This window comes from Mastigoproctus giganteus, chromosome 1 (assembly GCF_048544385.1).
Source record: "Mastigoproctus giganteus isolate SK-2022 chromosome 1, ASM4854438v1, whole genome shotgun sequence".
Classification (NCBI taxonomy): domain Eukaryota; kingdom Metazoa; phylum Arthropoda; class Arachnida; order Uropygi; family Thelyphonidae; genus Mastigoproctus; species Mastigoproctus giganteus.
The window spans coordinates 245,201,096-245,218,810 of record NC_143575.1 but is presented as its reverse complement, the minus strand read 5'-3'; the positions used below and the strand labels follow the sequence as shown (position 1 = coordinate 245,218,810).

Here is a 17,715-nt window from a genome sequence, read left to right as displayed (position 1 = left end):
TATAAATTAACTGAAAAAATACCAAAGCTTCATTGGAAATGAAAATTAAACACCTTGTTCAAAATTTTGATCAACTACACATAGGAATAACGTCAAGTACCTAAAACAATCTAAAAGCCATTTCATCTGTGTACTCAAGGAATCTACTCCCTTCTTCAGACCATTGTTATAATTTTTTTCCAACTGTAAATCTCCATTTTTCTGTTGGGGAATGGTCATAAAATTCTGCCTGTAGACTTCGATTTCACACAAAACATGAAATTGTGTGGTTTCTACTTTTTTATGTTTTTTTTTTTTTTTTTATTACCTCCTTCCTTGGAAATCTTTAGATTTTTAGACACCCTCACACCTTCCAAGGCCCACTTTTTGCCACCTTGAAATGGAAATATAGCATGAAATTTATTACATACACATATATATGTATATATATATATATATATATACACACACAACATAATATGCAACTGAACTAGATAGCATATAATCTTGACACAGAAAGTTAAATCAGAGATATTGTGCATATATTAGTTTTATTACAGTTTTGCTTCACTAGTTAATCTGATTAGACAATTATATAAAAATAAAAACATGATTCATTCTTCTTGTCTAATTTCTTAATTAACTCTTAACACTTATACATTCACTTTACCTCTTTCTCTTTACTCTTGGATACAATACTGTTTCATATAGTAATATTCAAAATGCTACATTCATCATTCAGCTCTTTATTCTCACTACACCGTTACAGTATACTTGTAGACAAATCTTCAGTATCCTAATTTCCTTCCTTGTTACTAGTCATTCAAATAAACTACTTGTACACAAATTTTCATCAATTAAAACGCCATATTCAGATTTGTTCATATACTTTATTAACTTTCATTTAAAGCATATTCAGAACCTTTCTTTAAATCCTTTACTTCTCTTCTAACACATTATACACTTACCTCTCTTAACCTAGTAACTATCCTATTTTCCATCTCTTTAATCTTTTTTATCTGGACTCTCTCTCTCTCTCTCTCTCTCTCTCTCTCTATAACTCATTCCTTTGTTTCCCTTGCATTATATTCTAATCCCTTTCTGACATAATAAACTCAGTTAGTATATCTACCTCAGAGAAAATTTATCTTTCAAACATACCTTTCATTAATTACCCTTCCATTTTACTAACAGCTCATCTACTTCTATATTCTTCTCTTCTTCTCCAGGGAAGTTTCAGGCTTTCATCTTAGGCTCTCCAGGCTGTCATCTAGGGATTTTCCTTTTCTGGTTTCCTTCATTTGCTTTCTCCTGGACTTCCTGCTTCAACACAATTCCTCCTCTACTACGGATCCCTCAGATCTATTTTTCTCAGAGGTCGTTACCTTTCCTGGTTCACTTAGCCATCTTTCATAATCTTTTGCTCCTCATACTTTGCCTTCCCTTTTCTTTGCTACTCTTAACTATTTTCCTCCTGACTGTCTCGAGCCCTTTTGCACTCCCCACATCATGTTGTTGGAGGCCAAAAACTGCACCACAGCAAGAGATGTGTGGGCCAGCACATTGTCATGATGAAGGACCCCGTTCTTTGTGTGCCACTTCTCTGGACGTTTCCTGTTGGCAGCTTCCCTTAACTGCCTCAGGACTTTGCAGTAGAACTTTGTGTTGACTTTTGCAACAAATTCTGGGGGAGGCGCCTCCGTAGCCAAGTGGGAAGGAGCAGCAGTGCTTAGCACACGCTTCTTGATTAGACCGGGGTTCGAGCCCGTCACCACCAAATACGGAGGATGCGGAAAGGTCAGGGAATGACCACCGCATATCCCGGAGCAATATGGCCTTAGTTGCTAATGCTCCTAAAAACCAAATAACAAAACAAACAAACAACAAATTCTGGGGTGGTGCTTGATGATGGATGCCCAGAGCAATCATCATCATCAACCGACATTTGACTGTTTTTAAAATGGTTAAACCAGTAGTAGGTCTGCGTCTGGCTGAAAGCATTGTCACCAAAAGCTTGTTTCAATTTCTTATGGGTTTTCTTCTACTGTATCTTTAAGAAGGAAACAAAACTTGATGCAAGCACGTTGCTCTCTCACATCAGCCATCACAACAATTGCAAACTACATGAAACACACTGCCAAAGAACTGCACATAAAAATTCAATTACTCTATCCAGCCCGACGCCACACTGATTCACAAAGGATGCATGCAGTGTTACCTAGCACCACAAGTCTGTACTAGATGTAGTTCTCACTCAACATTCAAATTTTGGGAACATTATTAGGTGATAAGTTTCATTAGATCTACACAAAATGTATCATTTACTATCTGATCCATGGCAGTTAAATTTGGATTCATCAGAGAATATTGCAGATTACCATTGCTCACTTGTTCATTTAGCATGTTCGTTAACATGCTAAGAAGTTAATCATTTTTTCCCTCGTGGATGTTGTTAATAAAAGTTGCTTACAAGGCTTTTATGCTTCAGGTTACTCATCATATTTTCATTGGACAGTTTTTTCACTTGCATTTACCCCAGTATGTTCCCTCCACTTGAATTTTAGAACTGTGAAACTTTCACAATGATCATGGTTGACACAGACACTTCAAAACAATGTCCTGTGCTTCAGTACTTTTCCATTTTTTTCAGTCTTGTTCCAGATTTTCCTTTGACATCTCTGGTCTCACATTTATTTTTAAGTAATGTTGACACAATAGACTGGTTACAGCCAACTTTTGCAACTATATGTTGACTAGAAAAGCCCTCCCTAGCAAGATAAATATTTAATCTTTTCTTTCTAGGAGCTAACGAAATGTATGCCATGCTGCTGCTGAATAGAAAGTGAAAGCAGATAGCAGCAAGTGGAGGGCTTGCTGTTTATATATTATGTATTATATGTTATCCAGTTTATAAAATAAACTGGATAATATAATACCCCATTAATATATTACAGAATTATATTGCTGTATCACACTATTTTTACAGAATGATGTAATAGTGTTTTGAGATCACATAATTTTACCTATAGAGGGAGATATTAAGAAAATACTATACTTTAAGAGGCTGATGTAATTTATGTGCTGCCACTGTATAACTGACAAGTGTCAAGCAAGATGAGTTAGGTTTGGTGAATAATCGAGTTCATGACTTGTGATTGTAATCAAGTACTGGTTCAGATAAGTGGTTACGATTTGATTTTACAGAGTGTTAGCATTGTATCTTCTACTATAATGCAGTCATCCTATAAATGACTTGTCGGTTTGAAAACATTTAGAAATTTTGTTAGGTTCCTTGTTTCCTTGGTTTTAATGTTTTAATTAGAGTACTTCCCTCCCCTTTTCATAATTCATGTAACTATAATGGACCATTGAGGTGAGTGCTGCTTTTATTAAGTCTTGACTAAAGCATGTATTTTTCTATTAGGTTTCTTGTTAAGTTGAGAAACATACAAAGAAACTGTTAACATTGGAATGATGAACCTCATCTGAAATTTTGCTCATTTATAGATCATGTCACTTAATTTATATACACAAAATTTTTGCTGCCAATGCTAACTGTAAGTATTCTGAAACAATGCCTTAATTTGTAATGATTGAAAGATTGTGTGTGTGTTGGATGGAAGGAAAGAGGAGGCAATAAAAAATGAGGATTCACAAATCTAACTGAGGGTATACACTTCATTTGCACTCCTTTCAGTCAAGTCATGTTTATATCTCTGTGATCACAAACTGCATATTTGTAATGCTGTAAACATGTGGATATTTGTAATGCTGTAAACATGTGCAATCATTTAAACTTTCTGTAACTTGCAATGAAAATGCATATTTTCATTAACAATTAATGATGTCACCTTCAGATTTTAAGGGGGCTAAATAAAATATTATTATTCATGTGGCGACTACTATGGACCATAAGAAAAAAGCCAGATCCGCACCAGTTCAGATGAACATTGCATGTTCAACCTGATTGTGCAGCTTTGTTAATATTTATGGTGATAGCATTGATTACTGTACAAACCAACAGGTCTTACATTCAGGAAAGCAAATACAGATGCACTGCAGATTTTGATTAGCCGTCTGACAAGAAAGAGCATACCAATCCATCAGCAAGTGATGTCAAGACTACAGCCAAGTCCAGAGAAAAGGATTTAAACATACACACACTGGCCAAAAATTACAAACCTTTTTATTAAGACAGTCAGACAGAAGAAATGCAAATAATGCAAAGAAAACTGTCATGTAGGGTGATGACTTGTTGCCTTAAGTATAAAGACTGCATGGGCTGTTCAACTGCAGTAATATGAAGCCAGAATGGGGAAAACACATAATCTCTATCAGACTTTGAAAGAGGTCTTATCATGGTTGCACATTTAACAGGAACCACGATTCAAGAAACAAAAGACATAACTGGTTTCTCAAAAACATCCATCTCAGAGATTTTTAATGACTGCAAAACAAGTGGTTCTTCCACATCTCAAAGGCATAAATGGGGCAGAAAAACAATACTTAAAGAGTGAATGTTGTACTCTAAGGAGGACTATGGAAAAATAGAACATCCATTGTGCTGCAAATAACATCTGAATTCAACCAAGCAGAGAATTGAAGAAATTAAATATTGGCAGTCACCTGCCTATTCAGAAGCCACAGAGAAAAACAAAAAAATATCCACTTGCATTGGTGCTGAGAACATTGTGATCAGACAGTGGAACAAAGTCGTAGTTAAACAAATCGTGATACTTTGTTTTGCACCGATGGTAAACAGAGAATGTGGTGAGAACCTCACAAATCAGTGGACCCTGCTTGCCTTTTTAAGACAACCCAAGCATCTGATGGCAGTATCATGGTATGGGGGGGGGTTGGCACAGGCCGAGTCTGTTGATACCAGTGGAAGGTCAAATGTCATCCAGGGAGTACCTGAATTTTATGTCAGATCTACTGCACCCTGCAAGTTACACATTTATCCTGAAGGTGATGGCCACTTTATGAGTGCAATGCCACATTGTGCCAGAATCATGCAAGAATGGTTTCATGACATGGATTTCCACTGTCTTCCCTGGGACCCACATTCACCTGATCTCAGTCCTATTGATAATGTGTGGGCTGTTCAGCAAGTCCTCTTCCTTCAGCTTTTTTTGCAGCTGTGTGATATTTTGCTGGAAGAATGGTTACAGTTAGACTAAATGCACAAAAATACTTTAAAGAATACATACTGTACCACACATGATGTTATTCAAAACAAAGGCACCCAATTCAATACCGAATAAAGGTTCATATTTTTTTTGGCTAGTGTATGTATATGTATCACTTGAGGTGAAAAATCATTTTTGTGTTATAAAATTGGAATGAGGTGTGTTCAAGGGGTGGTGATGTGCATTCCTACCCAAATGTCAACCTCACCTTCTCGAGGCAAACTGAACCGTTTCCACAGATGAGGCTCTGGCGACCGAGTCACAGTGGTATAACTGTCCCATCACATACAGAGGAAATGGTGTACCTGAAGCCTGTCTAAAGGTTATAAGGTGGCAGCCCACCACTAGACTTACCCCACAAAAGGCTGGTAACCTGTCCAGGGGACATTTAAATACTCGAAATAAGCTCGAGGGAAAAAACTGGACGGATCTCAAGGGTAACGACCTAGGCAATGGATATAGGACTAAGATTAAGAAACTTAAAGTAGCAACTTGGAATGTTAGGGGGATAAATCACAAATTAGATGAATTGACCATGGAACTAGAAAATAGAAATATTGACATAGCAGTCATTACCGAAACAAAAAAGAACAAAGGATCCAAAGAAATAGGTAACTTCATAATGATATACTCCATCATACCAAGTGAAATGTGGGCATCATCAGGAGTTGCTGTTATAATAAAGAAAGAATGGGAAAACAAAATATTAGACTACTCTTGGATATCACCCAGAATATTGAAATTAAGACTAAAAATTCTATCTACAATAACAATCATTGGCATCTACGCACCAGTAGAAGGCAACGTTGATGAAACCACAGAATTTTATGATGAATTACAACAGATCATAGACCAAACTAACAAAAACGACTATCTCATACTAGTAGGAGATTTTAATGCAAGGGTTGGTGCTCAATCAGTAGACAAATGTATAGGATCAGAAGGCGAACCCGTGGCCAACAATAATGGAAGATGCCTGATAGACTTCTGCATTTTTAATAAACTTAAAATTATAAATACTTTTTTCAGACACAAGAATATCCATAAATTTACATGGGAAGCAAGAAACACAAAGTCTATAATTAGATCCCGGGTTTCGGCAGTTTATTTTCAGGTGACGACTTTCATCAACAGGTGAAATACCACCACTTTGCTTATTGGAGGTTTGAAGTGGTGAAACCCATGTTTAGTCTTTAGAGCAAAGTTTCCGGCATCCCCCCCCATACTTCTCCTTCAACCCATGCACGGTACTAAGTACTATAGGTTTTGATACCTTTCGTGTTTGGAGTTTTCATAAAAAAAAAAAAAGATTATATTATCATTAATGAAAATTTAAATGACAAAATTAGAGACACTAGAGTATTCAGAGGCAGTGAAATTGACAGTGATCACTACCTAGTAGAAAGCACTTTCAAAATAAAAAGAAATTATCTTAATAAAAAGAAGAAAACACCAACAAAAACTACTAAGAAATTAAAAATACATTTGTTGGAAGATGAAAGCACTAAATTCCTGTATGAAAGTCGATTGAAAGATAAACTCAAATCAGATGAAAGTGATGTTGAGGAAATCTGGTCAAACATGAAAAAATCAATTCTGAGAGCTGCTGAAGAAAGTCTTGGATATAAACCTATAAAAAATAAAAACTGGCTAAGAACTTGGAATGAAGAATTGAAACAAACAATCAGTGAGAAAAAAAAAAGACCTATAAACTGTTCCTACAAACTAAAGACCTACATCTACACATAAAATATAAAAAGCTTAGAGCAGAAGTCAGAAAACTAACCAGAAGAATCCAACGAGATGACTGGGATAAATTGTTTAATCTTTAGAACGTGATATCATGGGTCCACAGAGAAGAGGTTTTAAAATTTTTAAGAAATTATAACTAGACACAAATGATCAAATAAAAACCAACTCCTCCAAAGCAGAGTGGAAGCAACACTATTCCAAACTGTGGTATAACCCAGGCACTAGGGAAATGGAAGATGAATCTGTGGTAACCAAAGATGAAGAAAATATAACAATGGAAGAACTAGAGTTAATATTACAAAAATCACAAAACCGAAAAAGCCCAGGCATAGACAATTTGAATGTAGAACTATTTAAATATGGGGGCACCTTACTAATAAACGCACTACTAAAATTATTTAACATCATATGGCATAAGCAACAGATACCCAAAGATTGGGAAACAGTAATAGTAATCAATTTACACAAAAAAGGCTCCAGAAATAACCCTAACAACTACAGAGGGATAACGCTGCTGTCAACTGCTGCAAAGCTTTACTCTAATATACTAAAGAATAAACTTAATAAATACAGTGAACAATTCTTAGAAGAACAATGTGGGTTCAGAAAAGAGAGAAGCACAATAGATGCCATTTTCTCACTACAATAAATTTTGGAGAAAAGAAGAGAATTCAATCTACCAACATTTCTGCTGTTTATTGATTATGAAAAGCATATGACGATGTAAACCGGGAAAAACTTTTACAGATTCTACGTGAAGAAAATATCCCAACCCAACTCCGGAAAGCGATCCAAAGCCTATATAAAAACTCAAAAGTATGTATAAAATATTCTAATAGCCAACTATCAGACCCAATTAACACCAATAAAGGAGTCAAACAAGGATGTGGACTATCACCAAATTTATTCAATATCTACATCAATAAAATTCTTAAAAGAATGGAAACAAACAACGGAATACAGTGGAACAACAGGAATAAAATCCAAACTATATTATATGCTGATGATCAAGTTATAATTGCAAAATCCGAAGATGAACAGATAGTAGCAAACGAACTTAATAAAATAGGTAAAAAGTACGAGATGAAAATCTCCACCTCAAAAACAAAATCAGTGGGATTATGTGGAAAAAACATACAAAGAGTCAAATGACCACTGAAACAAAATTGCGACTGCACAACATCACTTCAAAACCAGCCCTCTTCTACAGCTGTGAGACTTGGGTCATAAATAAGAAAGATGCACACAAACTAGAAGCAGCACAAATGAGATTTTTAAGACCATTATTAGGCTTTACAAGACTAGACCACCAAAGAAATTTAGATATCCGCAAGAAATTAAAATAGATAACATAGTAAATGACATAAAACGGTATCAGGAAAAATGGATCAGCCAGATAGAAAGAATGAACCCAGACTGGATCCCAAAATTAGCCTTTAACTACAAACCTACAGGCAAAAGAGATGTTGTTCGACCAAGACAACGATGGCGAGATCAAGACCACCTCCAAGAGCTACAACGGAACAGGTCTTAAAAGACATAAGCCGGACCAAGTTCATGATGATGATGATGAAAATTGAAGGGGAAAAGATCAGATGTACTTGTCAACCCCAACCTCTTCCCCAGACACATTCTTCGGGTCTCTACACTTAATAGTAGTTATGATTGCAGCTTCACAGCAGATACTTGCCATTGGTAGTTGGCATTGGCAGCCAAAATTTTGCATGGAACTGATATTTGGCATCTATAAATGAGGAAAATTTCAGATGAGGTTTCAGTGCTACAATATTGACAGTTCCCTTGTTAAAATCAGTGTTCATTGGTCTACCTGTTTTGTACATAAGGGGATTTTATTATAAATTCATTTCATGAGAATAGATATTAGAAATTATCAATTTACATAGTGATTGTCATACTTTCTTTTATTAGAAAATGCTTTGTGAGCAGTTAATTGAAGAACTGAAGAATTTAGACCAGTTGTTAAAACAGAAAGAACGTGAAGAACTCAGGTAAAACTAATTTTTTCATTATTAATTTCATTATATATTTTTTAAAATATATATTATGAATATATATTTTTAAAAAAAGTTTCAAATTTAAGCACTTTAACCCTGCATAGGGTTAAAGTGTTTAAACTAAAATCTCTTTAGTTTCTTAAAGGAATATAAATAATTCTCAGACATTTTATGTACTCCCTCTACAACTTCTTCAGTAGTGACTGATTAGCTGTCCTGACTAATATATTGTTATGCTATTAACTTTGCATACTTAGACTTGGTAATTCTTTTATCATTATGAGTTTGGAGGCAGTTTTTTTCATGCCTAATGATTTCCTTGGTTATGGAAACACTACAGGTAGTGCTACTTCCATATCTGGATTTTTAGTTGTTGTTTTTTTGGTATTAGTATGTTACTAATACTGAAAAGTAGCAAATGATGTAAGAAAGCAAGCTTGTACAGCATCAGCAAAAAAAAGAAAAAAAAATCCCCATTTCACCTTTTTAGTGAATAGAAGCCAACTCTCCAGAAAAATCTTAGATAAGCTGCAAAAATTTAAAAGTAGATAAGTTTAAAAGCATGCTATACTAGTAAATAATCCTGTTAATGTATTTTCATATAAAATGTGTATTTTGCCAGTAATATTTAATTTTTAGTGCAGACTGAAGTACTTTGATTTTCACTGTTTTTTGGAAAGTAGAAAGCCTTTTAGAAAGCCTTTTGCAAAAAAAAACCCCACAAACCTGTTTTCCTCTTGTTACAAATTCCTGTTCCAGGTTTTTTGTAAGTCAAAAGTTGGCAGCTGTGTTAGTTGTTGCTGTTGCCACTAATGTAATGTGCAGCTAAATTGAAATGAAGAGTAGTGAAAATTTAAGTACTTCTGTTTAGAGTAAAATCTGCCTTTAATTTCTTAAAGTAATACAGATACTTCTTGGACTTTTTGACTAGTACCACTTGTTCAGTGACCAGCATACCATGCCAATAAAAGCAACTTAAACATACATACTTTTCACCTTACATGTATATATATTATGCACACCCCACTGAAACTGTGATTATTGTACATCTCAGTTAACAGTGAAAGTCATATCCAGATAGTGCCCAAGTAGACAAGGTGTAAAGACAAGTATGTTCAAAGAAATGAGGTTGTGAATGGCAACTGAACTTTTTAATAAATAAATTTTTCATTAATTTATTGTGTTAATTGTACTCTCTACAGTTGTAGCTTGCAGATAGGCAGTTAATTTGCTGGAAATATGACTTTGGTCCATGTTGTTATGGACAAAATATGCTGAAACTATGAGTTTTGTCCATGTAAACAACAAGTCTGTGATGTGGATTGCCATGGACATTAATATTAATATTAGCCATATAGTGCAAAGAAACCACAGGCTTTTGCTGCACCAGCCGAAAAAAGTAGATAAGAAAATACAAATTATGTGCTTTGGATTTCTTCAAACTGCCAGCCTCAACTACCTGTAGAGGCAACTTGTTCCAGTAATCAACATCTCATTGGCTAAAAGAAAACTTCTTTCAGTCCTTCGTAAACCTCTTCCCCCTGTAATTTGAATATATGACCCTTAGTTCTGGAATTTACGAGTTTTTCATCTTTGGACTCAAGAACTTCAGTGTCTTTTTCAGATGAGGTTGCTATACTTGGATACTATATTCGAAACATAGTCTTACAATTGCCTTATAAAGGGAATTATAATACCTATTTACAGGATATTTTTAGATAATCGTCAATAGGACATCATGGGCTTTCCTGATTACACTGCACAGAGAACTTCATATCTGCCCATATCATAACTCCCATGTCCCTTTTTTCCCTCTACAGTTTTTAATTCAATACCACCAAATGTATAAGTTATTTTGGGGTTGTTATTCTCCATACCTTACATTTTGCTGCAGTAAAACATAGTTCCTACTTGTCTGATCGTTTAAGTCATCCTGAAGGAACACTGCTTGAAAATGAATGTTAACAACTCTCCCAATCTTTACATTGTCTGCAAATTTTAATATCATGCCCTCTATCCCTTCGTCAATGTCATTTATGAAAATCAGAAACAACAGTTGTTTTGGGGGACCCTGCTCCTGACTTTACACCAAGCTGAAGAATATCAATTAATCACAACCTTTTGCCCTGCAGCCACCCTTCAATCCATCTTAGAATCTTTCCAGTAATCCCAACATGTTCCAGCTTATACAGTAATCTCTCATGAGGGACTGAATCAGATACTTTGCTAAAATCCAAATAAACTACATCAAATTATTCCCTACATCCAGCTCACAAGTAACTTTGTCAAAATAGCTTATCAGGTTAAATAAATATGATTTTCCCTTAACAAAACCATGTTGTGTGTCTTTCAGAGTGCTGTTTTGGGATTACGTTCTTAATCATTACCTCCAGATTTTCCCTACCATTGAAGTCAGACTAACCAGCTTGTATATACCAAATTCATACTAAGAAGCCTTTATGTATTGGCAATACATTGGCACTTCTCTCTTCTCACCCCTCTCCCCCCACCCACTGAGTGCTGTTTTGACTGAAAGATGATTTTAGCCATGCCCATGTTTTTTATGGCCAAAAATGTTCATGGCGCTTTAAAATTCACATTTTTTTTTTTTTTAGGTTTCATTTCATATTAAATCAGCAACCTCAAAACCGCGAATACAAATACAGTAAACCCCCGCAAATAGCGGGGGTTTACTGTATTTGAAATGAATTAAGAAGGTTTGGGGAATTTGTGCTCTTTCACAGATATGTTTGTTATATTAATTTGCCTATTCATGATGCCTTGATGCATAGGGTATTTTTATCCCCTATACATCATGCATTCCCTATGTTCAATGGGGAGGAGTCCATGGGACTGTTTAGCAACTGACATTTTAAACAGTTTTAAAATGTTAAACAGGTCACTGGTCCCTCTAAATGTAAGGGATATTTTCACGATGCCATTCATAACTTTAAAAAATATGACAGTACTGCATGTGATTGTATATAAAATGACATTTAATTTATGCTGTCAAATTTGATGTTATTTATTATAGAGGGTACAAGGTATCTTTTACATAAATAGTATATGACTTTTTTAATTGAGCCTTGATTATATGTAAATTGACACATTACTGGGATTCACATAAAAATATTCATATTACAGGAAGCAAAGATTGGCATATGTAGGAATCAGCTTGGATAATGTATTGAAACCAGTAAGTTTATTTTATTTAAGTTTAAACATAGTTGTTAGAGGTAACAGTGGTAATTTTACATCTCTGAATTTTTCATGCCCATTTTATCTAGATCCTTTGCTATATATATATACAGGGTGATTCACTACCAGTGCGACAAACTTGCAGGAGGTGTAGGGGGCACAAAGATGAATTGGAATCGTATAGCATTGCAGGGTCCGAAATGCCTTTGTCATGTGGTAGAGGACGTTGAACGGGAGGTCGCATGAACAGTGATCCTGCTGGAAGTCAGCATTTGTGAACCGGTTCCCGAGGCAGTAGGATGGACGAGTATTCAAACGATGAACTGGCCGACATGCACCTCACATATGGAGCTGCGGACTGTAACAGGCGCACCGCTCTGCGCTTGTACCAGGAACGTTTCCTGCAGAAGCGTGCTCCTCATCATACGAAGGGTGCCTCCGTAGCCAGGTGGGCAGGAGCAGCAGTGCATAGCACATGCTTCTTGATTAGACCGGGGTTCGAGCCCGTGAGCCACCAAATACCAGAGGATGCGGAAAGGTCAGGGAATGACCACCGCATTTCCCTGGAGCAATATAGCCTTAGTTGCTACTGCTCCTAAAAACCAAATAACAACAACATCATCATACAATTTTCGCACGTGTGCACAGAAGGTTACGTGAGACTGGTTGTTTCACGAGAGGTACCATAAATCGAGAGCAAATGACGAGGACACCAGACAATGAGGAGAATGTCCTACATCTTGCAGAAGGCAATCCGAGTACGAGTACTTGAGCAATAGGCCAACGATTGGGTATTTCCCAATCCACCGTATGGAGGATACTGTCAACAAACCAAATGAGTTCATACCATCTGCAAAGCGTCCAATCATTGGAGCCTGCAGATTATTCACTCTGGAGGACTTTTGCTACTAGGTTTCTTCAACAGAAACGGTTCGCAAATGCTGACTTCCAGCGGGATCGCTGTTCACGTGACCTCCCGTTCAACATCCTCTACCGCATGACGAAGGCATTTCGGACCCTGCAATGCTATGTGATTCCGATTCGTGTTTGTGTCCCCTACACCTCCTGCAAGTTTGTCACACTGGTAGTGAATCACTCTGTATATATTATTTTTTTATTATTACAGTGGATTCCGGTTATTTGGGCCACCAGTTAATCGGGGCAGCCGTTTATTTGGGGCAAATCTTAAAAAAACAGAAACCAATCGAGAAAATAGCCAGGGTTTACTTCGCTTAATTGGGACAGCATGCCTTTTAATCGGGGCAGGAGACCGCAGCACTGGAGATTACCCTACGATTGTCTCTGACGGTACGACGTGGTTCGGTCGAAATTCTGGAGGTCACAACCATAAAACAATTAGCAGTCACCTGTGTATTGGGCTTTTCTGTTAGTGAAATCTATCATAAACGGACAGTAAACTCGATCTTATTGAATTTGTGATAATACCAACAGCTGGAATTCTGTGGGTTATTATGGTGAAATGTGTTTACACTTCCATGAAATCTTCAATCAAATAAAAAAATTTATTTTTAGATCTTCTCTTCATTCCTATTTTTAAAACTTTGTAACTCATTACTCGTAACTCCGTTCTCACTTGCGCGTATCATGTTACTTGCAATTTGTGTGTGTGTGTGTGCGCGCCGTGTTCTTTGTTATGGATTGCTTATCTTTTTACTGTTTAAAATTTTAAACCCCACCCACAAATATCAGTGAACAGAAATGTCAACTAGTTTAGTTAGTATGTACATATTACAGTACGTATTGATTATTCCGATTTTCACGTATTTTTTAATTGGTAAGGTAATAAAGGGTAAATTTGTGCTTAATATATCTTTGCTTTTATAGCCTGTGGATAATATTCCTCCTATTTTCGCTAATTAGAATCGCTGTGTAATAGAATTAAAATTCAGTTCACAAACGTGATCAGAATGACCGGCGCTTACTGAACATCGTATAGTGAACAGTACTTTACTGTGGTGAGTTCATCGTAACGTGATTTGATTGTACAGTGAACTAATTGTAAAAGGGGGGGGGGGGTAAATTGTATTTTTAACTATTTACGTGAAACTTCGGGTAATTGGGGCAGCCGCTTAATCGGGCCAAAATGAACTAGTCCCGATGTGTCCCAAATAACCGGAATGGACTGTATTTTTTTTTTATTTTGCCAATTTAATTTAAATCAGAGAAGAACTTTTCAGTTATTTTGATAGCAATTTAATGTATTCCTATCTTTGCATGAAACTAAACCATAAATATCTATCTTTATAATGAAATAGGGTTAAATTTAGTATATTAAAAATATATATTTTTAATATACTAAAACCACTTATAATTTTCTGTAATATTTTTCATTACTTTAAAGGTTTTTGGTAAAAAGTAGCATGTATCATGTCACGAATCTGTCATATAATTAACTTGGCTTTTATTTTCTTGATGTTCATTTTCACCTTCTCATTCACTCACGCTAACCGTTTCTCCCTTATATTTATTTGATTGTCCAGATACACTTTACTAGCTGATAGCCTTCTCTCCTGTGAAAATATATTGTCACATGGTCCCACATAAGCCCAAATATTCACATTCGGTGTAAATAAATAAATAAATTTCTTTTATTCTTGATATGGTCAATGCCAGAATTAAGCATTCATTGTAATGATACAGCTCATAATAACTTCAATAAAATGCACCAACTGTATATGACTCAAACTTTATTAACATAAATTAAAATGGAATAAAAATAAAATACTAAAATAAAATTTTGATGTAAAAATGATAGATAGAATTAAAATTTATAAAATTAAAATATATAAGAAATATTACAAATTAAAAGCCATAAAGTGATCAAGCAACACCTTAGCTTTCAAAGGTGACTGCCTCCCTTATCAACAATGAACTTGACTGTCATGGCACCTCCTTGAATAACATCCGCAGGATCATGGCTAAGGGCACGTGTTACTGTAGGAGCACAGGAATTATCCTCCACATGTGCATGAAGACCGGAAATGGCTCGGGAGTGTGCCAGCAGAACCGTTCGTCCCATCTAAGAATTTCAGTTTCATAGAGGGGATGAATATAGACTCCCCTATCTCTGTTGAAGGTGAAAATGTACCTGGAAAACCAGTGAAAAGTACAGTACACGGAAGGAAATATGAAGAAGAAAGAGAAAGGACACAAAAGCAGTTACTGCAAGAGTTAGTTTCAGATTGCAAGGGCTGTATTGAGTCTCACAATGAAAGTTGCAACAAGAAAAAAAACGAAAATAAAATTTCTATTTTATTTTTTTATGATAAGAATAAAGTTTTTAGAGCTGCAATGATAAACATTCTTGAAGATGTGGATTATGCTTAAGAAAAGGCTATAAAGATATATATATGGACAACATACTTTTGAGGGAACGAATACAGTATTGTCATGGTATAAGCATGACTAAGGAATTTTATTTATCAGTATTGCAAAATAATTTGGATAACGGATTTGAAGGTAAGATTGATAAGATATAAGTTGTTAAAGAGAATCCTACAATATTATTATGAGCACAGGAAGGAAAAATTATCTCTAGTGATGAAGTACAGGAAAAGGTTTTAAAAGAAGCAAGTCCTATGTTGAAACAAGTAAAAAGTTAAGAATGTAAGAGTATTAGAAATTGTGGTGTTCTTATTGAAACTGAAACAAGAGCAATAATAAGTAAATTCAGAGTTGCAAGAAGAAATTTGGTTTAAATACTGAAATTCCAAAGAAACCTGGTTCTTATTTGTCAGTTTAACCTATTGAACAATCCCTATCAAAAACTAGACTTTCTAGAGCAGCTCTTGGAGAAGAATTTGAATTCAACAGGTTTTTCAAAGAAGTATGTATATGGTGATGAAGTTGTAGTGACAAAGAAAGTGATTGTGGAAAAGCAAACATTCCCGTGGATTATTGAAGTACCAGGAAATATACATAGGTTATTAATGAACCAGCAAAGAGTTTACATTAACTGGTCATCTTATAGACTTATAAGATGACCAGTTATAGACCATCTTATAGACATTGTCTCTATCCTCTCCTGGCACTTTACCAGGGCAGGTCATGTTTATTTCCTAATGAAAATCAGCCTACTGTACGTTTAGACTAATGATTGACCTTACGGCCATTCTATTAGAGAGAGAATATGTAGAATATAAAAGACAATATGAGATGTTAAACATTAGCATTAGTTGAGGCATACGATGCAAGAAAGCAAGCTTATATAGCATCAGCCAAAAAAAAAAAAAAAAAAAAACTTCCCATTTCACCCATCTGGTCACTCCAAATGTTTGTCTAGTTCAGCCTTAAATTTATTTAAGCAATCATTTCCACAACAACAGATGGAAGTCTGTTCTAGCAATCAACTACCCGCTGGCTAAAGACAAACTTCCGCACATCTATTCTACAACTGTCTTTCCTCAATTTGAATCTATGCCCCCTCACGCTCTTAATCTGAGTAAGCAGAAGTATCCCATCAGCATTGAACCTGCTCAGACCATTCAAGGCCTTATACACCTCAATCAGTTTACCTTGCAGGTGCCAGTCTCCAGATGCTGCAACTTATTATTATTATTATTAGCTATATGGTGCAAGGAAGCCTGAGGCTTATGCTGCACCAGCCAAAAAAAAAAAATTCCCGAGTTACCCCTGAGAGACAAAAGTAGAAGGAAATCACCAAGAAAGAGAAGAATGATGATATCCAGCTCAGAACCCTGGGTGTGCCAAGCCCATACTTACCAGATGTGAGCCCCTCAGAACTTAAGCCTTTCTTCTTAAGCACACCCCTTTGTTCCTCTCACCAATCTTGTTGCCCTTCTCTGTACTCGTTCTAGCAACACTATTACATCCTTCCTAATATGAGGCCTCCAGACCTGTATACAGTACTCAAGGTGTGGCCTGACTATTGCCTTATACAAAGGGATAATAACCTCCTTGTCGCTGCTAGCAAAATTCCTATATATCCATGACAAAACTCCATGACCTGCTCTGGCAGCCCATCTGCACTGCTCAGAGAACTTCATATCGGACTGCACAGTTACCCCCAGGTTTTTTCATTCTTCACCTCCCTGAGTCTAGTACCACAGAGTTGGTACGTTTCTCTTGGGTTACTGCTACCCATATGGAGTACTTTGCATTTGTCAATGTTAAACTTCAGTTGCCACTCCTCAGCCCATCTGCCTAATTTTTCTAGATCCTGTTTTAGTAGCATACTATCTTTACTGTCATTAACAACCCTGCCAACCTTTGTGCCATCTGCAAACTTGGACATTAAGCCTGATATACCTTCAGAGATATTGATAAACACACAAAACAACAATGGGCCCAGCACCGAACCCTGGAGGTACTCCACTAATAGCATTAGTCCACTTAGGGCAGTCTCCATTTATTACCGCTCTCTGCTGTCTCCCACTCAATCCCTTTATCCATTGCAATAACTTGCCCTTAATGCCATACCACTCCAATTTGTACAGCAGCCTTCCATGTGCTACAGTATCAAAAGCTTTCCTGAACTCCAAAAATATGATATCAAACTTATTTTTTACATCCAGTTACTTTGTGACCACATCGTAGTATCC

General features: G+C 36.0%; 1 protein-coding gene across 1 annotated transcript in view; it reads left to right on the top strand.

Annotated features, from left to right (window-relative positions):
- The window catches only part of LOC150091724 (uncharacterized), a 515,450-nt gene that overhangs the window by 345,679 nt on the left and 152,056 nt on the right, over positions 1-17,715 (top strand). The window contains exons 12-13 of the mRNA XM_090369463.1: positions 8,850-8,929; positions 12,080-12,131. Coding sequence (XP_090225589.1) covers positions 8,850-8,929; positions 12,080-12,131 — 132 coding nt within the window. The remainder of the gene's footprint in view (positions 1-8,849; positions 8,930-12,079; positions 12,132-17,715) is intronic.